This window comes from Phycodurus eques, chromosome 9 (genome assembly GCF_024500275.1).
Source record: "Phycodurus eques isolate BA_2022a chromosome 9, UOR_Pequ_1.1, whole genome shotgun sequence".
Taxonomy (NCBI): domain Eukaryota; kingdom Metazoa; phylum Chordata; class Actinopteri; order Syngnathiformes; family Syngnathidae; genus Phycodurus; species Phycodurus eques.
In genome coordinates this window covers 25583889-25607136 of record NC_084533.1, presented here as the reverse complement: position 1 = coordinate 25607136, position 23248 = coordinate 25583889, and the positions used below count along the sequence as shown (strand labels likewise).

At 40.0% G+C, this 23248-nt stretch overlaps 1 protein-coding gene across 5 annotated transcripts in view; it reads left to right on the top strand.

Moving 5' to 3' along the window:
- The window catches only part of rxfp1 (relaxin family peptide receptor 1), a 37715-nt gene extending 14913 nt beyond the window's left edge, over positions 1 to 22802 (top strand). For 3 of the 5 annotated variants that reach the window (XM_061685023.1, XM_061685025.1, XM_061685026.1), the window contains 16 exons: positions 213 to 296; positions 1787 to 1892; positions 4704 to 4775; positions 5516 to 5587; positions 6955 to 7026; positions 7145 to 7216; positions 7313 to 7381; positions 8683 to 8754; positions 9885 to 9956; positions 10052 to 10123; positions 11175 to 11246; positions 12420 to 12491; positions 14561 to 14790; positions 17733 to 18143; positions 18300 to 18518; positions 19046 to 22802. In XM_061685023.1, the coding sequence (XP_061541007.1) occupies positions 213 to 296; positions 1787 to 1892; positions 4704 to 4775; positions 5516 to 5587; positions 6955 to 7026; positions 7145 to 7216; positions 7313 to 7381; positions 8683 to 8754; positions 9885 to 9956; positions 10052 to 10123; positions 11175 to 11246; positions 12420 to 12491; positions 14561 to 14790; positions 17733 to 18143; positions 18300 to 18518; positions 19046 to 19344 (2066 nt within the window). In that variant the 3' untranslated portion in view covers positions 19345 to 22802. The remainder of the gene's footprint in view (positions 1 to 212; positions 297 to 1786; positions 1893 to 4703; positions 4776 to 5515; positions 5588 to 6954; positions 7027 to 7144; positions 7217 to 7312; positions 7382 to 8682; positions 8755 to 9884; positions 9957 to 10051; positions 10124 to 11174; positions 11247 to 12419; positions 12492 to 14560; positions 14791 to 17732; positions 18144 to 18299; positions 18519 to 19045) is intronic. The other 2 variants (XM_061685028.1, XM_061685024.1) reach the window with 2 other exon arrangements.
- Positions 22803 to 23248: the final 446 nt, after the last annotated feature.

Genomic DNA, 23248 nt, shown 5'->3' with positions numbered 1-23248 from the left:
ACCGTGCTGGAAGTGATGTGCATGTATTACATAACAATGCAAATGTGAATTTTAACTGACCCCATAACATCTTTGTCCTCTGACCTTTAAAGTGCTTAAAGACTTAATTTAGAGCATAACATATACAGTAAGTGGTTTTAAACTTCAAAGAGCATTTTGAGTCTTCACAAAGCCGACACAAAACTGATGGAATGTTTCTCGTCTTTTCTCAGGAGATAACAACGGATGGCCGCACCTCTTCGACAAATACTTTGGAATGCCGAGCCACAACGCTGGGACAAAGTCCATCGTGTGCTGTGGGTTTTTAATTTCTTTTATTCGATTCAATTATCTGCTTTGCCTATCTGTTGACATTGCAGTTAGTCAAACGAGGCATTAATAACCATCCTGTTGAGGGCTATGCGAATGTTGACACTTGTTATGACATATCATGATGTTTACGTGCTATTAATTTGAGAAAGCAAACTTAAAGCTTGTCGTTTATGGAAACGCACTGCTGAAGATTATATGCGCTGTTTAAAATATGACTTTCTTTCCTTGATCAACTTTAACGTGATAACATTACGACTTTATCTTGGAAAATACAACCTTATTCTCTTAAAATTACAACATTTTATTCCGATGAAATACGTTTTTTGTTCTTGTAAAGATTACAACCATTTTTCTTCTTGGGAAAAAAAAATCTGACTTTATTCTCATAACATTATAACTTGATTTCGCCCCCCTAAAAGTATGAATTTATGGTCGTCGCTTTTTAATTCCCATGACATTTAGGGGTACAAATGATAGTTATGTTTCATTACCATTAGGATTATGAGGGGTCCTTGGGAAAATGTCTCTGCTGTCAGTGGTCCTTGAACCCCAAAGGTTTGAGAACCCCACAGAGATGACTCGAAGGCTTTGTGGTCTGTGGGCCATATCTAAAAAAAAAAAAAAAAAAAAAAAAAAAAAGCTATCAATATATATGTCAATATATATGTATATATATCAATATATATATATATATATATATATAGTGCATGTATGTTAGTCATTGCTAAAAACATTGATACCCTTTTTAACCATAACTGCATAAAAAGAAACATAACACTTTTTTTTTCAGACTGTGTGACATAAAATCAGACGAGACTTTTCCTGTTTCAGGTCAATTAGGATTACCAAAGTTATTTCTATTTGCAAAATGTCAGAATAACAAAATCTTTTTTTTTTTTTTTTTTTTTTTTTTTTTTTTTATAGATAAATACAGAATATATGGGAGACAATACAGTCATGGCTAAAAATATTGGTATCCTGGGGTGCTAATCAGCATGAAAGTATATACATATGTATGGGGGTGTGTGTGTATGTATATATATATAAACCACAAATAGTTTTTCAGCAAGTAGCTGAGGATAGGTTTTACAGGAAAAAAAACTATAGGTGAAATTGTGACTCCACACCTCTGAACACCCACCGCGTAAAATATAAATAAAAATCATTCTTCAATGCGTTGACTTTATAGTGAGCAATTGGCTAACGTGGCAACACTGACTGCTTTTGGAAACCAGCTCCTCTCTGTTCGCAATCATGTTGTGCATGTCAACTTGCGACGATGTAGAAATAGATATTGAATTAAATGCAACGGAATGTGGTCGAGTTCCTTTCTATTAAACAGGTCGCAAATATTGAGATTGTAATGTGCAATAATTGTAATGAAACGCAAGCGGGATGTGTCTAAGCACATTTAACGGTATGGACCACGATTATCACACTCCAATTCAACTCAAATGACTCCCTGTGATCGCAGTGCTGGGCCTCATTCCAGAGCCGTGCCAGTGCCGGGACTTGGAGCTGGACTGTGACGGAGCGCAACTCGGCGACGTGCCGCCGGTGGCTGTGAACGTCACGATGATGTGAGCGGGGAGGGGTCACCGCTAATCACTTGGAAGACAACGCATGCATTGTGCGGAAAGAGACGGACCGACGTGTGCATGAACAGCGACTGACAAGGAAACAATCACTGGTGCTGTGCTTAATGACTGACATACTTTATAGACCACAGGGGTCAAACTCAAGGCCCGGGGGCCAGATCTGTCCCGCCACATCATTTTATGTGGCCCGCTCAAGCAAATCATATACGTCTACGTCTTGTTTCTTTGTAAAAGCTGCACCATGATTGCAACTTGCACAAAGAATGTTCATCAGCAACGGAACGGGGGGAAAAATACAGTGAATCAGTGAGGGTTTCTGCAAATACCAGAGGACAGGTTCCCCCCAAATATTTTCAAACAGATGACTCTGCAAATGTTGAACAGTGATTATGCGTATATACATATGTAATAATACCATGAGGCCTTTGTACATTGAAATGGTTTCCCGTCATAACGGGCCTCTGAGGGAAACAATAACTAAGGTTTAGCCAACGACAAGATGGAGTTTGACACCCTCTATTCTAATTAAAATCCTCCATATAAACACCTCAATTGGAATAAACTGGCCGAATCCGAATGGATTTCGCGCGCTGTCTGCGCATGCTCTGCTCATGTAAATGCGCGGCGATGTCGTCGTTTACGCATGGCGGCTTCCCACCAGAGCTCGTATATGACGGAGATCTCGTTTTTAACTACAACCCCGATTCCAACGAAGTTGGGATGTTGCGTTAAACATAAATAAAAACAGAATGCAAATACAAATATGATTTGCAAATCAAGTTCAACCTATATTTAATTGAATACACTACAAAGACAATATATTTAATGTTCAAACTGATAAGCGTTATTGTTTTTAGCAAATAATCATTAACTTAGAATTTTATGGCTGCAACACGTTCCCAAGAAGCTGGGACAGGGTCATGTTTACCACTGTGTTACATCACCTTTTCTTTTAACAACATTCAATGAACATTTGGGAACTGAGGATACTAATTGTTGAAGCTTTGTAGGTGGAATTCGTTCCCATTCTTGCTTGACGTACAGCTTCGGCTGTTCAGCAGTCCGGGGTCTCCGTTGTCGTATCTTACGCTTCATAATGCGCCACACATTTTCAATGGGAGACAGGTCTGGACTGGAGGCAGGCCAGTCTAGTACCCGCACTCTGTTACTACGAAGCAACGCTGTTGTAACGCACAGAATGTGGTTTGGCATTGTCTTGCTGAAATAAGCAGGGGCGTCCATGAAAAAGACGTTGCTTGGATGGCAGCATATATTTCTCCAAAACCTGCATGTACCTTTCAGCATTAATGGTGCCTTCACAGATGTGTAAGTTCCCCATGCCATTGGCACTATCACGGCCCCATAGCATCACAGATGCTGGCTTTTGAACTTTGCGTCCATAACAGTCTGGATGCTTCTTTTCTTCTTTGACCTGGAGGACACGATGTCCTCAAATTTGAAATGTGGACTCGTTGGACCACAGAACACGTTTCCACTTTACATCAGTCCATCTTAGATGAGCTCAGACCCAGAGAAGCCGGCGGCGTTTCTGGGTGTTATTGATAAATGGCTTTTGCTTTGCATAGTAGAGTTTCAAGTTGCACTTACGGATGTAGCGCCGAACTGTATTTACTGACATTGGTTTTCTGAAGTGTTCCTGAGCCCATTTGGTGATATCCTTTACAAATTGATGTCGGTTTTTGATTCAGTGCCGCCTGAGGGATCGAAGGTCATGGCATTCAATGTTGGTTTTCAGCCTTGCCGCTGACATGCAGTGATTTCTCCAGATTCTCCTAACCTTTTGATGATATTATGGACCGTAGATGATGAAATCCCTAAATTCCTTGCAATAGTACGTTGAGGAACATTGTCCTTAAACTGTTCGACAATTTTCTCACGCACTTGTTCACAAAGAGGTGAACCTCGCCCCATCTTTGCCTGTGAATGACTGAGCAATTTAGGGAAGCTGCTTTTCTACCCAATCATGGCACCCACCTGTTCCCAATGAGCCTGTTCACCTGTGGGATGTTCCAAACAGGTGTTTGATGAGCATTCCTCCACTTTCTCAGTCTTTTTTGCAACCTGTCCCAGCTTTTTTGGAACACGTTGCAGCCATAAAATTGCAAGTTAATGATTATTTGCTAAAAACATTAAAGTTTATCAGTTTGAACATTCAATATATTGTCTTTGTAGTGTATTCAATTAAATATTGGTTGAACACGATTTTCAAATCATTGTATTCTGCTTTTATTTGTTTAACACAACGTCCCAACTTCATTGGAATTGGGGTTGTACTTGTAACCTGTTTTGAGCAAGCTGTTGATAAATGACGTGACATTTACGTCGAAGTGCGCACGTGCATACGACCGATCGGAATAGATCACGTCACGTCATGTAGACAGTTGACAGGAGATCTTCAATCAGAATGAATTCAATTGGAATGACAAAAACGTCTGCATGTAAACCCGGCTAATGACTGTATAGAGTCTCTGTTGCCAAAGCGCAATGAAAGAATACACTTCAACTCATAAACTCAAAAATGCAAACGCCCAGGAAAAAGAGAACATGTGGTCATCTCGTAACTCTTTTGATATTAAAAACTAACCTGATAGTGAAAAAGATGTTTTTCCTGATCCAACAAGTTTACCTTTGACCAATGAGATATGCTGCTTTGCTTTTGATTAAATCTCCTTCAAGTACATGTCAGTATCCATGAGATTCAAGATGACGTACTGTCTTTGAGATGAGACTACCACAGTGTGTATATATTGTGTGTCTGTCTCGCACTGTCAGGTCCTTGCAGAGGAACCATCTGCAGAGGCTGAAGGCAAACACCTTCTTCGTGTACCAGAGCCTGCAGAAACTGTGAGTCTCTCGTTTGATTCGTGTTTGCATTGTGCAGAGACGCGTTGTAAAGAGAGTACCACAGATGGATGATTTGCCTTGAGGATGTTGATGGAAAAGTACAGAGAAGGTCAGAAGGAGCTACATTGTGTCTTTGTAGATCTAGAAGTCTATGACAGAGAGGAACTGTGGCACTGCATGCGGAGGTCTGGAGTGGCAGAGAACTATGTTAGAATAATAAAGGACATGTACGAGGGCAGCAGAACAGCGGTGAGGTGTGCTGTAGGTGTGACAGACGAATTTAAGGTGGAGGTGGGACTGCATCAGGGATCAGCCCTGAGCCCCTTCCTGTTTGCAGTGGTGATGGATAGGCTGACAGATGAGGTTAGACTGGAATCCCCTGGACCATGATGTTTGCAGATGACATTGTGATCATTGTGAAGACATGAGTGCAGTTGGTGTTCGAGAGGCGGATGCAGGAGATAGGCTTCCATGGAAAAGGATGACGCGCTGTGGCGACCCCCGAAGGAAAAGAAGAAGATTGTCGGATTGTCACCACACTTCAAAGCCATCAATAGTGTGAACAGCGAACACTGGGAAGTGATTTTATAAAGGCTCTCAGGGTTGTCCTTGTGTGCGTTCAGTGATTTAGAAAAAACTTTCATTCCTCAGTCTGGCACCAGCCACCAGGCTGTGCTTTGTGCTACTTCACTACAAGTATATTGTTACGCTTTTGTGTCTGTGCGTGTGTGTACGCATAGGTACCTGCAGCACAACGAGATCGCAGAAGTGAGTCCGACCGCTTTCAGAGGACTGTACAATCTCACCAGGCTGTAAGTTCCAAGCGTCACATTAAAACACAATTTCGGGCGCATTGTTAGGGATTATAAGGTGTAGATAAAAATCAGCCCCGGACGCCGGTTCCACCGATTGGGTGCATGTGTCAATCATAACAAGATGCACAAAAAAAGTCTCAAGGACCCATGTCTGAAATTGAACATAAAGTCGGCAATGTTGGTTTGAAACCGCCGTTATCGACGAATTCCAGGGCTCTTCCTTTGATAACTCCTATTGGAGAATTCATCCAAAATGAACCAAAATCAAAAGTATCCTACCTGGATGGATGGGCTTTCTTCACCTATGCCGTCTTGCGGATGCGCATCATGGCGTCAAAGGTTTGATGATAATTAGCCCCCAATACCAGTTCATACCAGTTTCACCAATCGACATTAAATGGTGTGGACGTCTATCTTCAAAACACGCAGGAAAAAGTCTCTGAAATTAAACATCCATTAGACATCCATTTTGGTTTGAAGCGACCATTTCTGGCAAAGTCCATGACTTTGATGAAATCAGCAATTCGGCCATTCTTTCAATGAATGAGGTGGGGCGGGGGTCCCAATAAGGCAGAAACTTATATACATGAACAACATGAAACATGAAAGTCCTGTATATGACCCACCAAAACTCCTCTGGAAATTTCCTGGAAAGTTTGACAAAATCAACCCCCGACACCAGTCTCAGAAATTTGGGTGGACATCGTGTTTTGAAATATTAGCCCCTGATCACTGATTGACACGTAATTCAGCGGATATCTCTATAATAACAGGACGGATGAAAAAGTCTCAAGGACCCATGCCAAAATTGAATAGGAAGTCTCCTACCAGTATTTTGGTTTGAAGCAGACGTTTTGGGCTCCTACTTTGGAATTTCCCTGAAACTTCCCCAATTCTTTCCTGCGCATGTGCCTTGGTGAAAATGTGTGCATTTTAGGGGTTCTGAAAATAACCCTCAACCCAAAACTCACTCGGGAGCACCCCATGGTACAAAATAAAAACTGCTGAAAATAGCCCATTCATCTTCTATTTCTGTTTTTGATTAATTTTCTGTATTTGATATGTGGCTACACTGCTTTTAAGAGAGATAAAAACGTTGCATATAAGTGTGTTTTTTTTTCAATTTAATTAAAAGTTTAGAACCAATGCTTTTCTCTCACATAATAAATGATGCCCAGCAAAAACAAAACAAAGGCTTTTTATGCCTTTTTTTGTTTTTATTTTTTTGCAACATTGTGGCACTGCAATTATCCACGCGAAAAGCTCAGAGACGCATAATTATCAATTACATTTTGAATATGATGTGATTTCTTTTTTTTTTTTTTTTTTTTTTTTTGGGTGGGTATTTTTATTTTTTTTTGTAGATACCTGAACTACAACAGGATTTCTGTGCTGATGCCCGGTGTGTTCAGGGACCTTCACAAGCTGGAGTGGTTGTATGTCTATTTAGTACTGAATAACACATAACATAACAACACAATGACATTCCCTTGCTGTAAACATATGTTTTCCTGACACACTCAGCAATACAATCATAAAATTTGTATGTTGTAGGATCTTGGAGAATAATAACATCCATCACATCTCCCCTAAAGCCTTCTCAGGGCTCAACTCGCTGGTCTTGCTGTAAGTGTTTTTTTTTTGTTTTTTTTTCTTCTGCTGCCCTTGAAATCTTCATTTTGTATGTCCTGTTTGTATGTCTGTGTCCACTTTGATTGACAGGGCTTTGTTGAACAACACTCTGACAAAGCTGGATGACATCTGTCGCGAGATGGCCAGACTCAACTGGCTGTAAGTACAGAATGTCCTGACACGTGTCACAAGTTGGGTGGAAAATTGACTTTTTCCACTAAGCCACAACACCACCACAAAACGCACTCAACTGAATCCCCAGAAAATCTAAACAAAATCAGATATAGCGGATGCAGGTTCTGGATGAAGCCGTGAGGTCAATGGCATCGTCACTGGAATCCCTCAAAAATCAAAGCTAACTTAGATGAATGGAGACTATGGATAAAGCTGCGGTATACGGTTGTCCACAGAGTCAGTTGAATCCCTCGAAATCAAAAACTGAGCCAGGATAATGCATGCTCCGGATAAAGCTATGTACCTGTTCGTAGTGCGAGTCAAAAAGCGACTAAAATCAAAATGATTGCATACGAATGCAGGTTCTGGACAAACGTATGCAGCCGGCGATACCATTAGTTAAACCCCTCAAAATAAAAAAATAAAAGCAGGGTATGGATAAAGCTATGGGGTCGTCCACATAGTCATTTAAATGCCGTAAGAATGGACAAAATCTGGCTAAAGCTATGCGTCTGTCCATATAGTCAATCAAAACCCCACAAAAATAAAAACTAAAGCAAATAATTGCAGGCGCTGGATGAAGCTAAGCCGCAACCACATGCTATAGTTAGTTATAATCAAAACTATTATAGTTATAATCAAAACTAACCCAGATAAATACGAGCTCAGGATAAAGTATTCATTTTCAAAGCATCATTCGAAAGCCTTCGAAATCTACAAAAATGAAAAAAATGAAGAAAAAAAAGGTTCCTCACATATTGCATTACATGCGTTGTCCGCATTGTCATGTCAATTAATCATGTATTAATTTAACAGCTTAATCACACACTTTATTTTGACCACACACACGCTCCGCAGATGGGTATCTGAAATGCGGCACAGGTTGCTCAAAGGTCAGTGATCAGGTCAAAGCTTTCGCCGGTGCCAAGATAAGTGAGGAGACTCCGAATGGTGCGCTCGGTCGATTTAAATGTTTGCTTCGAAAGTCACCCCTGACGGAACTGTCGATAAAACAAAGGTCATTTGCATATAGTGCAGCACTGAACTCTCTTCTCATCAAAGCACGACAATTTTAAAATACCATCCGAAAGCAAAATGTATTGTGTGTTGTATATTTGGCGCCTGTGATGAATCAAAATTCTAAAGTGTGATTAATCTGATTCAAAAAATGTATTGATTGACAGCCCTAATATATATATGTATATATATATATATATATATATATATATAAATTTATACACACACACACACACAGTGTATTAAATCTATCTATGACATTCTTTCAGGGATTTGGAGGGTAATCTGATCGAGACCTTGGAGAATGTATCGTTCAACTCGTGCAGTATGCTGACAGTTTTGTATGTAATCCCACTTTCATGTACATTATTAGTGCACATTTATACACCTGAATATGAATTCATGCGTAAAAGTACACGTTTACTACACTGGAGTATTAATACGCACGTACATTACTGGACATTTACACAACATGCACCACAGGTTTTTCTCAATTGCTAAAGCCCATTTCTCAATACCTCCACCCAAAACCAGACTCGTTTCTGAAAACAAGACTCCGAGGCAATCAAAATGATAAACCCCACTGAACTGTCATTACACACACAACATAGAAAAAAGGAAAACAGTGATAGTAAAGCTGTAGAAATAATATTGATTGTTCACAATAGACATGCATTTTGCAAAACATAACAAAAATCCCGTTTAGCACTTGTGGGAAATAAAGAATATAAAAAGGTACTAGGCCTACACGTATAATGGAAAATTGATGTATTGAAACATCTTTTTGTGCTCAGCACTGTTTAGTCACACTGTAAACATGTACATAATGAAAAAAGCCATTTCTTGTTCATGTCTGTGACTCTTCAAATTGTGGTGTACACAGTGACAGTGGCTGCACTCTCTGCATGCCCGCTTCCCTTATTGTCTACGAAATTCATGTGAAAGACGTACGGTACTTGTTCTGTGTCTTTCACGTGCACCTCCTCGACCACCTCTTACTCTGCCTCTGTCTGTCTAATTGTCTTACGACATAGTGTAACTTCAACAACCGGTGTTGCCTGGCCTGCCGTACTTAACATTGGTTTCTTCGCATCATTAGCCGCGAGTGTGCTGAGTTTTGAGTTGCTGTATTTATGTTGAGGCACCGGCGGCTTTAATTGCGCTTCACTTTTGCCACCTGTGCTTATCAATATTGTTATATTGATAAGTGCATCGGAGTGCAAAATGTGTTTTATTTCGTGGGTGAAAATATGGTCGGTTAGTATTTGGTTAAGAAAATAAGATTTGTGTTTTAGCAAATGAGAAATACTGTAAAGTGTGTGTATTAGTTTACATGTTTATGACACTTTTCTTTTTTCCCCTTATCCTCTCGTTTTGTTGGGACTGTTTGTAATTTATATTTTTCTCTTTGTAATTATTTTTTTATTCAATCATTTTACATTTTGTTGCGTGATTTGTGCATTTTCCCCAGGGTTCTGCAGCGCAACCGGATCAGCCACATACACGAGCGAGCCTTCTCCGTCCTCCAAAAGCTTGGAGAGTTGTGAGTCTTTCACTTACAATAATAGTAAGAAAACATACAGGATATGATTATTTTTGTATTATTTATTGTTTCTCATGGCATTTTCTTTAACACAGGGATCTCTCCAGCAACAGACTGATGAAAATCCCGCCGAATCTCTTTGCACATCTCGGGGATTTGCTCCAACTGTGGGTTATATTTATTTATACTTTATTAAAAATGGAACCGGTTCACTTTAAAAATGATGCTCTCATACACATAATCTGTGTAAATCCAATGCCTTCGTAGTGTAGTGTTGGCGCACCCCCCAACCGGTTTCACCGAGCAGGATGAAATTTGGTAGACATGTCTAATAGGAGAAGACCCACAATAAAGTCCCAAGAAACCACACCCACAAAGACACAGACAGTCTGGCATTTTGGTTTTGACCAAAAAGACAGGAAATCCACCATTTTGGGTTGAATTGTGGATTTTGGGTTGGTTTTTATCATTTCCAGGGCTCTTTCAAAGGAAATTCAGCCCCTGATGCCAATTTCCCATAGCAACATGAAATTAGGTAGGAATGTCTTATCATGAGTAGATCCACAAAAAGTCAAAGGGAGCATTGCTTACAAAAAGACAAAAAAAAAAAAAAAAAAGTCCACCTTTTAGGATTGAAGCGGCCATCTTGGGCTCCATTTTGCATTTCGTGGCATCTGCCATAGACAAAGTCGGCCGAGAGATTTTTTGCAGTTGGTAGAAAATTTCAACCACTAATAATAGCAAGGTAGCCTAATAGCATAATTGCCTCAATCATTTCTGAGCAGTTTTGTAAAACAAGTGAAAATTATTCGATTATTTCCCCCCCCCCCCCCCCCCCCATTGTTATTATTATAATGATATGGTGATAGTAATTATGCCATTAGGCATAGAACATTAATAAATTGCGATGGATTAGAGTTTTCGTTTTTGCGTGCGAAGAAAGCATGGCGGCAAACTTTGATGATTCGCTGTAATGACAAAACTCTCGTGACTAAACCACAACAATTTCATTTTAAATTCTGAATTTCTGGAAAACACAAGAAGTCTGCCATTTGGTTTGGTTTCAATGCAGGATTAGGCTCTATGGAAAGTAAGTCCGAAAACAACTGAATCACTACTCTGTATGAAATATAAAATCCATGTTGTAAAGAAACAAAGAGAACAACACCATTTGCTTCGCTGGTGACCCTTTTTTTTTTTCCTTTTGTACTTTTGTAGAAACATTTCATATAATCGCATCAGAGAGTTGCAGGTGGACCACTTTGACAAACTGCCTAAACTGAAGTCATTGTGAGTATGTGATATGTGTTGCGCTTTGTCTATCCAGGACACACACACACACACACACGCACGCACTCACACACACGTTACGTGCATAACCCGTGTCATTTTTGTGATTTGTGAGTTTTCACTTCCGTGTTCTCCTTGAGTGGATAATTTCACCGTTGCGTCGTTCCATGAAAGTAGGTTTACGGAACTGTTTTTATTGTCGTGTGTAAAGCGGCACATGCGCTGTAACGACAAAAGTAATGGGACGCGTGGCCATTCCACCAGTTTCCGCTCTTATAGGAATACTTGAGCTTCAATTAAGATTGATTGATTAATTGGTTGAAGTGGCGTCATTGGGGTGTCTCAATACTTTTGTCCACAAAATGTTCCTTGTCAGTGCGCTATGGTAACAATCTGACATAAAATGGCTGCGGAAGCTGCGTTCCAATTGAAATACAGGCAGCCTTTCATGACTTTTATATTATTTTATTTGTTTTGTCTGTAATTAAACGAAATAGTTTTTGTGTTAATGAACTGTACATACAATTCATCATTTTTGTGAATTCAATTTTGAATTTAATTTCTGATTATTTTTGTTTTTTAAATTAATTTGCGGTATTTTTATAACATAATTGAATAAAACGGCTGTTATTTAATGACTGTATAGAATTTATATTTTACATTGATTATAGGTTTTAATATCTTGAAACTGATTGCAAATTATTTAATGTACTTATATAAACTACTTATATTTGTTATAGTTGACTGTTTTTATTTCATCCATTAATTTAAAGTGTTATTATAATTATGGAAAAAATTATACTCAACATAAGTAGACTTTTTACTCACGTTATTTTATTATGTAATTTATTTCTGAAATTAAATATATTTAAAGTAATATTTTAACTACCTGACAATTATTTAATATAACATATAATTGTATTTTTTATTACATCAACTATTTTTTATGAGTAAAATTGTATATAATCTACATCTCCGTACCACTCACTAGGGTCGCGGGCATCCTGGCGCCTATCTCAGATGACTGCATGTTTTTTATTTTTTACGTTTTTTAGTAATTTGACATTATATACTTTATGTCCCTCTTACTCTTTCTTAGTTTTGGTTCCAAGTTTATGTTTGTGGTCACGTCTTGTTGAATGCCTGTTCCCCGTGGCTCTTTGTGTTCTCCAGGAGCATCGAGGGCATCGAAATTGCCAACATCCAACGACGGATGTTCGAGCCTCTTAAATACCTGACCCACATGTGAGTACGACGCCGTCGCTCCATCGTATCCCGCCGTTCGTAATACTCGTCCCTCCCGCCGGATTATCTCGGATTTTACTTTGGAAGTAGAATGACATCACACCTGTTCAATTTTTCCACCAATTGGGAAACTAGGAAAACCTTGTAATCCACACAGTGGCATTATTATATTGGGAGGAAAAAGGTTTTTCCCATCGGACCCTGCACCCGTGACTTTGCAGGTAAGCTGGACCAAGATCCAGACCCACTTCCAAGCCACGGTCAGTCCAAGGTAGCCAATAGCTAAGCAGAGCAGCAGTTTTAACACAGATTAGCGTGACTACTAATTGACCAGTATGAAGTGCTGCCTCCACGGACGAAAATACAACCCGTGCTTTTACAGTCTTTATGTATGCAGTTCACAGTTGCCGTTTTTAGACGTAACAAGTCGTCATGGTATGGAAAGCCGTGGTCGTGTCGGCACGCTCCGCGGTAGAGGAGTCTGGGGTGAGCTGTGGATCCGCTGTACTAAAATTGCTCAATTAAACTGCATGTGTCTCATTAGATTATTGCGTAGTTGATTTATTGTAAACAATACATTGAAAAATGGAAAATAAAGGAACGTATATGCAATATATGAATACAAATAAATGAATACAATACGAAAAATATTTAATAATTGGTGAATAATCATTTACTCAATTAAAAAGAATACAATTAAAAATGAGAATGAATCATTTTATTGTTCAAATTAACAATTTTGCATATTCTATATCCACATTGAAACTTTTTTTCAGGTTATCAACGAATGCCCTGCCCCAACAGTCCGATTTGAAAAGCAAAGGTGGCCCGTGAGCACTACATTTTGCTCACCCCTGGTGTAAAGTGTGTTCAAATTCTTTACTGAATGTTATTTGAATGAAACCTCGTCACTGACACATCCATTTATTTGTACAATTAAAGTTTGTCTCTATGGAGAACACCTATGGACAACAGACCGGTTGCAGACATCCCCTCCCACCGCTATTGCCATGGAAACCTCATTCTTCAGCCAACTGTCTTTGCAAATTTATTGAACAATCACATTTGACATTGAAAAATCACAAAGGATCCTTGAATTAAATCGGCAATGAAAGAAAAATTATTATTGAATCATGTTCAAAATGGACCGGAAGAAGTCGTCAAAACTTTTCCAGTTCCATAATTCCAGAATCCAAGTCATCATACAATTAATCAATCAAAAGCCATATTGAAGCAGAATCAAATCCATGGCGAGAAGGCGCAGCACGATTCGAAACACAATACAGGAACAATTCAGCAGGAAACAAAACGAAACCGTGATGACGAGGACGTGATCATATCGGCTTGGCGTGACGCGTCGCAGGTCAACGAATCTACGATTCTATTTAAATTTGAGCTGCAATACATTTGAATTGAAACATTATTTGAGTCCAACTTTTTTTTTTGCCCCTTATAGTGTTATTAACTAGTTTTTAGCAACTTGGTGGGAATGTTTGAATGTCATTATCATTGTTTCATGTTGTAATGTGTAAAAAAAAATAATAATAATAATATTTTTTTTTTTTTTTTTTTAATGGGCCAATATTTTTTCACATCGGCCGACTAGATGGGCCGGCCGATTAATTGGTCGGGCCTTAAAACATAAAGTTATTGATCTTGACGTGTGTGTAGAATGACGATGTAGTGATTCATATGACCTGGAAGTCGAGTCGGGTTCCAAAGGGGAAGATTGTTTTGGGAAGTGTTTTTATAAAAATGTATGTCCCCTGCTATGTGACTGTTACTTAGTCTGATCCTTTCCTGATGGAGACGATCTCATGAACTGAACTCTCGTCCCTCCTTATTGGTCTTTGTGTTCTTTTAGTGATCTTTCAAATCACCAGCTGCTGAAAAACGAATTGAAATGCCAGCGCTTTCCAGCACAATTTATGCAGTCTATCTCTCAGCGTCTAATCACAGGAAGTGAATCGACTGCCGCAAGCTGAAGCGGCCTTAACCTTTTTAATGACCTTTGCTATTGCAATGAATTACAACACTTGTGTGCATGTGCGTGTGTGCGCATTTGGCAGCTACTTCAAAAAGTTCCAGTACTGCGGCTACGCGCCTCACGTGCGCAGCTGCAAACCCAACACGGACGGCATCTCGTCGTTCGAGGACCTGCTGGCCAACATCGTGCTGAGGGTCTTCGTCTGGGTGGTCTCGGCCACCACCTGCTTCGGCAACATCTTCGTCATCTGCATGCGCTCGTACATACGCTCGGAGAACAAGCTGCACGCCATGTGCATAATTTCCCTCTGCTGTGAGTCGGCCTATCGGTTACGAGTGTGATCATATGATGTCGGGAATCAGGAAGGTAGATGTTTATTTGACCATAAATAGTACTTTACTGATTACTTGATTTTAAAAGTAACAAGCGAGATTACAAGCTACTTTCTGCAGCTGCTGTGTTGCAGTAATATCACTTAGCCACGGTGCGAATGTGCATAAACTTAACTGGACGCATTATTTGGCAACACACTCCACGCAAGTTACAGAATGACAACATAAACCAATAACTTAAATATTAATGCGTAGCTAGAAGGGACAATTATTGAGCTTCATGGAAGGCTGACTACAGCCGCAGGCATTGCATAATGGCGCCGCCCATTAAACACTTGTGCAGACTTGGTGACCCAAATAAGTACCGGTACTTAAAAACATGTAAATAAGCACACCATTTTCAAGTACATTTCTCTCCAGACTCTCAACTAACAAAAATATGACCACAATGTAGTCCCCAACGTGTGTTTAAGGCACACAATATGTATGAAAAATACACAAAAGTAGTGCAGCAAATGGCCACAATATAAATTACTAAGTGAATGAACAGTGTACTCGCGGTTATTCAGACTCACGCTCGCACTGCGGAGCTGTACAGACACAATGTGGCCGCAAAGCGATCCAGAACGTATTCACCCACAATGCATTGTGTGCTTAACACACGGCAGGTAAATATTACGGCATGACGCCGTCCTTAATGTGGAAATAAACAAGCGACAACAATCACACAACTGTATATGTAGAACCTTTCTTACACTCTTTGCTAAGGAAAATTTGAAAATAAGTGGATCAACGGTGAAGCCACGCAGTTCCCAGCATGTTCATTTCATTAAACCCTGACTGTGGATTGTATAATAAGCGGAATTTTTAAAACTGAGATGTGTGCTTGCGAGCCAATTTTGGATTATCAGGCCTATGCGGCATACGGTAACAGCTGCAGTGCTCGTCAGAAGACCTTGTTCGATGCAATTTCTTCTCTTGGTGTTTCCCAGTATTTATTACACTAATATAGACAAAATTGCCACCAAATGTTGAGCATTTACTGCGTTGTTTTGTCTCACATGGCAGGCTGAGAGTTTTCAGGGCTTCTCTGCAGCCTTTCATGATGTGCTCTGTTTTTACCTTATCATTTCCATCACGAAATCCGTCGTTCTCTTTGAGTGAGCACATTCGGCTTGGCCCATTTTTTTAAATCATACCCTATCTCTTTGACATTTCTCAGCGCGCTAAACCTTATATGAGGGTTTTTATGTGTTACGTTAGAATATTGTGGCAACCCATGACTGGCTGATAACGGCGGTTATGAATGAATTTCCTTTGTCTCGCGACACTTCTGACTTTTCACACTTTTAATACCTTTATAGTAATAGTCCCGGTACACCACTGCTACAATAACGGTATTAAAAGTGTCTCCATCTTTAAATGCCACCCAGAATCCCGCTATTTACCTTTGGTTTTAATAAAAGCAGGACATTCATCATTTGTTCAAGTTCTGACCTTGGAGCATTGCTCATCAAACTTCGCCGCCAAGCTCCACGCACATGTAATGATGAAACGTCAAATGTTTCAAGATTTAGCATCATCGATCGGTCTAGTATACGTATTTCAAAATTGGTAGCAATTGACTCAAATCTGTTAGACAAATTCCCTTTTGAGAGACCCTGGAAATTTGAAAGGAGCCGAAAATGTCCGCTTCAAACCAAAATGGCCGCCTTCCAGTGTGTTTTAGGGTATGTGTTCTTGACTTTCTTGTGAGTCTACTCGTGATATCTAATGGGCCTACGCCTACCAAATTTAATAAACTGGTTTTGAGGGATTTCATTTTTGGGTAAATTAGTACGAGAAACCAGTACTACGACTCATAACAAACATTCTACTAGTCATATGTAATGTAGGGCTGTAGTGGAAAAAAATGTCAATATTAAGAACCTTTCTACTAGTGCACCCAGGTCATTCTACCAGTGCACCCTAGCCATTCTACTAGTGCGCAGAATTATCGCACAGTAGTTGAAGGCAGTAGTGGAAAAGGCATCACGAGTCCAACAACTTCATTCTATTAGTGCACCTATTAGAGGCTTCGGTACCTGGCAACTGGAGTTTCCCCGAAGCATGTGATTGCCATAAAAATCCATTTGTAAAACACTTTAAACACACTTTAAAAGCGAAATGAACTCCCGTAACGGATACGGAAGTTAGATGTCGCCAGTGAGACGTGAGCACCGCTGACGTGCACACCACTTTTCAAACACGCTAAAGGCTTTTTTTTATTATTATTAATCTGTATGAAATAAATCCAATAAAAGTAATTTAATCAGAATACTGTGCTTATGACTGAACGCATGTTTGGAGGTCCGTCAACAGAAAAGCTCTTGTGGGTGCCGTTGGATAGTTTAGCGGTGCCCTGCAACCAGCTTGCACCAAAGACCGTGGGCGAGCCATAGTGAGCAAATGACAGAATTAAGAGGATGGCACAATGGGCGCAGTCAGAAAAGATTTGACAGCGAACGGCCACGTTGATTGCGTTGCTCCACCCGGAGTGCGTAGTTTGCATGAGGGTGCATCAGTGACAGTACTGAGTTCACGGGAGAATGAGCACAGCAAAGCGCACAGCTGCACGCTTTTCTGACTTAACGCACACGGGAGAATATGTGCAGAAATATCTTTCAGGCAGTAGCAGAAATAAAATGTCGCTGTAAGACTGAGTCGTTCTTCTCCTGCACCCTAGTCATTCAACTAGTGTGCAGAATTGTCTTTCTCGTGAGGACAAAGAATGCACTAGTAACTGTAACTTGTACTATTCAATAAATAATCAAATGACTTTTTATTTTTAATTAATTATTCTACCGCAACTACTACGAATACTACCACTACTGCGTATGTTGACTATTACTCGTAAATAATCCTTCCACGTTCCCTTCTCAGGCGCAGATGGGTTGATGGGCATCTACCTGTTCATGATCGGGGTGTACGACCTGAAGTTCCGCGGCGAGTACAACCGTCACGCCCAAGCCTGGATGGACAGCGGCCAGTGTCAGGTGGTCGGCTCCCTGGCCATGCTGTCCACCGAGGTGTCGGTCCTGCTGCTCACCTACCTGACTCTGGAGAAGTACATCTGCATCGTGTACCCCTTCCGCTACCTGACGCCGGGTTGGCGCCGTACCGTGACGATGCTCCTGGGCATCTGGGTGTTCGGCTTCATGGTGGCCTTCCTGCCCCTGGCCTGCAAGGGGCTATTCCGTAACTTCTACGGTACCAACGGCGTGTGCTTCCCGCTGCACTCGGAGCAGCCCGAGACGCTCTGGACGCACATATACTCCATCGCCATCTTCCTGGGTGAGCGGGGTTAGTGTTAGGGTTTTAAGGGTTAATGTTCGGATTAATTGATGATTTTTTTCGGAGTTTCGGTTTTCGGTTTCGATATTTCGGTGCATCACTAGTGTCAAGGGTTACTATCTGTCTCTACTGCCCCCCAACCCCCCACCCGCACAGGTCTAAACCTAGTTGCATTCCTGATCATCGTACTGTCGTACGCCAGCATGTTCTACAACATCCAGCGCACGGGAACGCGGACCACCAAGTACAGCAACCACATCAAGAAGGAGGTGACCATCGCCAAACGCTTCTTCTCCATTGTCATCACAGACTCACTCTGCTGGATCCCCATTTTCGTCCTCAAGATCCTGTCCCTGCTGCAGGTGGAGATTCCCGGTATAGTACGCCGCACGCTTTGTGTGCCATACTCTTACACTCCGGCCCTCTAGGTGGCGGTAATTTGCATTAAAACGGGAGGGAGCTTTTTTTTTTTTTTTTTTTTTTTTTTACAATGCAAGCGGAGTGTTTTAATTTTTTTCAAAAGTTAGGGTTTTAAGAATTAGGGTTAGGGTTTTAAGGGTTAGGATTAGATTTGTAAGGGTCAAAATCAAAGGGCCATGCGTGTGTAAAAAAAAAAAGTCTTTAGTGCGGCCTCTTTTCCTTTAAAGAGCGACTTGTGTTTTTGCATTGGTTAGCAAACTTAGTTTGCGTGCTAAATTCATTACCGGGCACGCTTTCTAATGACAAACCCTGTTGGGATCTGAGGAATTACTTTGATTGCTGAATTGCTTTCAGCGACGTGCTTTGGTAAAAGTCTCCTGAAAAGCAAAGAGCATTAAAACCACATGATGTAATGTTTTAAGTCCACATTTATTTTCCCTAATTAGCTTTTCCTCCCATCTCCTTCTTCTTCCCCCCCACAGGCACAATTACCTCGTGGGTGGTGATATTCATCCTGCCCATCAACAGCGCCCTCAACCCCATCCTTTACACGCTGACCACCCGTCCCTTCAGGGAGACCCTGATGCAGGTGTGGGCCAACTATAGGCAGCGGAAGCCGGCGGTGGCCAGCCACCCCATCCATCAGCCCTCGCTCACCTGGCAGGAAATGTGGCCCCTGCAGGACTCCAGCCCGGCAGCGGGGGGCCGTCGAGACACGACCGACGCACCCCCCGCTAAGCTCGTCAACCTGGCGGAAAATAACACCGGCGTCCCCGTGTGAACCTACCGGCGGTGGTGCGACTGTTCCGTGCTAAACTGGAATGTCGGTGGAGTCCAGACCTCTGCTGAGGTTGAACAATCCTGAACATGTGGTGGGGTGATATCATTCCACTCCAGTCCTCTGGGTGGCGACATCACAAAGTGGATGCTTGATGCCTGCTGGTTTCTTGGCTCCAATGTAAGTGGACTGCAACAGTGACAAATGATCCATAACGCAAATCCTACACTGCATTGCTACAACTTTGCTGACCTTGTGTCTTTATTTCCTGTTGGAAAAAAACCACAGCTTAGCTGGCCAGTGTGAAAGGGGCTCACGTCAGAAGCTATAAATTAGCATAAAAAAATTGGAATGTTGGAAAACAGACATCTGTGTCTATACATAAGGCACTTTATGATACCACACTACATTGCATACTAGTGGCACACTGAGAAGTGGAAAAATCCTCAAATTACAAGAAAATGGACATAGCATTCGCACAAAAAAAGTCGGAATGTTTGATTACTGACATCTGCACGGTTACATTGAGCGACTCTTTACAATATGACACTGTATTGCTTATTTCTTGTTGAAAAAAGCTGTCTTAATGACTTCCGTAAAAGCGGCTTACGTCGGAAGCCACAAATGTGCAAATCGACATCATTCTAGGGTTGGAAACAATAGGAAACACGAGAGCTCATAAAACAAATCCCACGCATGCTCCAACATTGCCGACTGTCGACCGATGCGGCAGTCCGTCGGCTTGGTGTGTCACGCCTTAACATCTCTGACAAGGACGACGAAAAACAAATAAAGGTGTAAATACGTATTGATAATAGTACACGCAACGACGCCGGCGCCAGCCACGCTGAAACTGGTGATTGGCACAGAATGATTTTCAATGCACAAGGAAAACAAAATCTAAAGTCTAGAGTGTTTGGATTAATAAAGAAATGGACAACTTATACTGAGCAGCTTTGAAATACTGTACCGGTTCAGCAACAAATCCCGACTTTCATGCCACAAGAAAACAGTGATGTGTTTGATGAGTTAAATGAGGCAACAAGCAGGAGGAGCATGCTAACAGGACTAGCAGACAACAAAACAATTGTTCTCTGCTCTCTATTCTACCTCTGGAATGCAAAGACGAAGGCTATGTTCACATTTTTGCAGGTCAAGTCAAAAAAAAATTTCCCAACGTGACGTACATCGTGATTTTTTTTCATGTCAGTGTGAACGGTACAAATCTAAATGTTTCTAATCTGACACGGACCTCTTTCATATGGGGATATAAATTGGATATGTATCCGATGCGAGTGGTTACGCTCATCCGTCCACATTATAAGTCGCGTTTGTTTTTGTAATGTGAGCGACGACGTAAAAAAAATCGGATTTAACAAAAAGAATAAGAATTGGGCATCGTGCCCTGCAGTGTGAACATAGACTAAGCTGAAGTAGTAGATATTTTGAGTACAGGTAAATACAGGTATATATTCACAATGGCCACTTTAGATACAGTTTGTTTGTTTATTTATTTATTTATTTATTTAAATTGATACACGTAAAGCAGTGCATGTTTACCCGTGGACATTTTTGGTGTACGAAAGACACAAACATAACAGGACGGTTAAGATCATTAAAAATAAAAGTATTTTAACATCCTCGACTGTCATACAAGCACACAAAGAAGTTAAAGACTGTCAAATACAACTAAAATAAAGTAAGACTACTCACCCAAACATTGACATTTGGTATGCTCTCATGTGGGAAGACCCACGTCACTGCCTGCAGGATTTCCAGGTAAAACGACTTGTTTGCTCGTCGACCTGATGAGCAATTAAAGTTGAATGAAATTATTTCTGCCAGGGTTCATTCACATAATGGTGGATTAAAGCCCCTGGCAAATTGCATTTCGACTATGACTGATTTTTACATTCACTGTTAATTTGTTCCATGTTTTTTTTAGCCATTTTTTAAATTCATGCAGCAGCTACCTCGACTTGTTTATAAATGCTTCAACGGCAGCTTTGAAGGCATTCAGAAAGTGACATTTAAAAAAAAAAAAAAAAAAAAAAAAAAAAAGGTAGTCTTTCCAATACACTCCATATTAAACCCCGGTCCAAAGTGATCAACATAACTTGTTCAAATGAAAATGAAATGAGAAATCAAATTTTAGTGACTCGCTATGTTGCTATGTCGCTATGTCAAACTTTCAGGGATTGTGTCATGTCATAATGGCAGAGCAAAACTACCTCTAATTTTATTTTATTTAAATTAGTATCCAAAAATTCAATAACAATAATTGCAATTTTATGAGTGACCCCCAGAATGGTTCTTTTTTTTTCGTAATAATAACATTAAGTACTGTTGTATACGTTTTGATTAAATTAAATAACTTTAATTACATTATTCCATTTTCATTGTGAAATATAAAATAAATTATTAAAATAAAATCCTTTATACAATATTATTAATTAAAACATCTTACAAGTAAGACCAAAATAGGTACATTTTGTATTAATTTAACTAACTACCAATGGATTTTTAAAACTGAATTTATTATAATGTTTTCAATCCCTGAGAAAAATAAAATTAAAAAATATTTTTTTAAAAAACACTCCCTCAGCAAATAATTAATAGTTTTAAAAATAGTTACATTTTTGACTAATATTAAACAAATTGTGACTATTTTTTATTTTAATTTAATTTATTATACAGTACTCCGGCTATATCGTGGTTCACCCTTCGCATTCCCGCTATATCATTATTACAGTTGTTACTTTATTTTTCTATACTGTTTGTACAATATTTTTGTGTTATCAATTGATATATATGTGTGTTTAAATGTATTTGTATTGTTTTAAAAGTGTGTTGAAAGACCTTTAAAAAAGATGAAGTGCCGTAAATGCTATCAAAACATGCCGAGGGTGTATTTTTGTATCGCGGATTTCACATATTGCTGGGGCGGTCTGGAACGAAACCCCAGCGATGGAGGGGAGGATTACCAGCTACCATTTTCCATCCCAGATAAAAAAATTATTGAAATAACATTTCAAAAAATTTTATTATTTTCTCAATAAACCTATTTTGAGTATTCCCCATATACGGTTAATTTTCTACAAATTTCACTGTATTGCATGTGTAAATGAAATTTTAAAACAATTTTGTGGGATTTTGCATTTTCCAGCTGGTCTGGGATTTGACATTGGACACATATACACAGCATCATTTTACAACAGTCAGGACATTTCGAGGCTTGATTCTCAGCATACAGTGTTTGTATGAATTCCTATGGAAATCATTTTCCTCCCCAGACTTTGTAAATATAAACATTTGTTGCTGATGTTCTCTCACGTAAGAGTATCATCATTTCACTGTTTGTGCCTGTATGCCTGTTCTTGACTCAGTGTTAGTGCTGTTAATGGGATAAGGTGTTTTTAATGTGTGCTGTCTTCAGTTATGTCTAGAATGTGACAAATTAAAATGACTAAAATGTTGTCTTCATTTTTTGATCTACATTAACCCATCTTGGGCTTTGTGGACACATTTTCTCGGCTTCAGTCACCAAAAGAATCAATTCATGGTCGGGAAGGCCCGTTTACAAATTATGCAAATTATTTACCATGCCCGAGGTTGCGGGATTCCATTTTATTTCTACCTCCTGACATAATTAACCTATGCCTCAATGACCATGTTAACTATGACTGAATTTCCACCGTGTCAATTTTTTTAATCAAGTTGCCTCCGTTCCAGCTCCCTTCTAAGCAGTTCACCTCACACAACATCTTTTCCACTGACATTTCACACATTCAAACTAGTACAGTAGTAGAGAGTAGAAAGAAGAGAAGGCTAAAAAAAAAAAAAAAATCATTCAAGTCATTTAGTCTGTTTTCTCAGTCGCTCTGCCTTGGTCCAATGATAAGGTTTT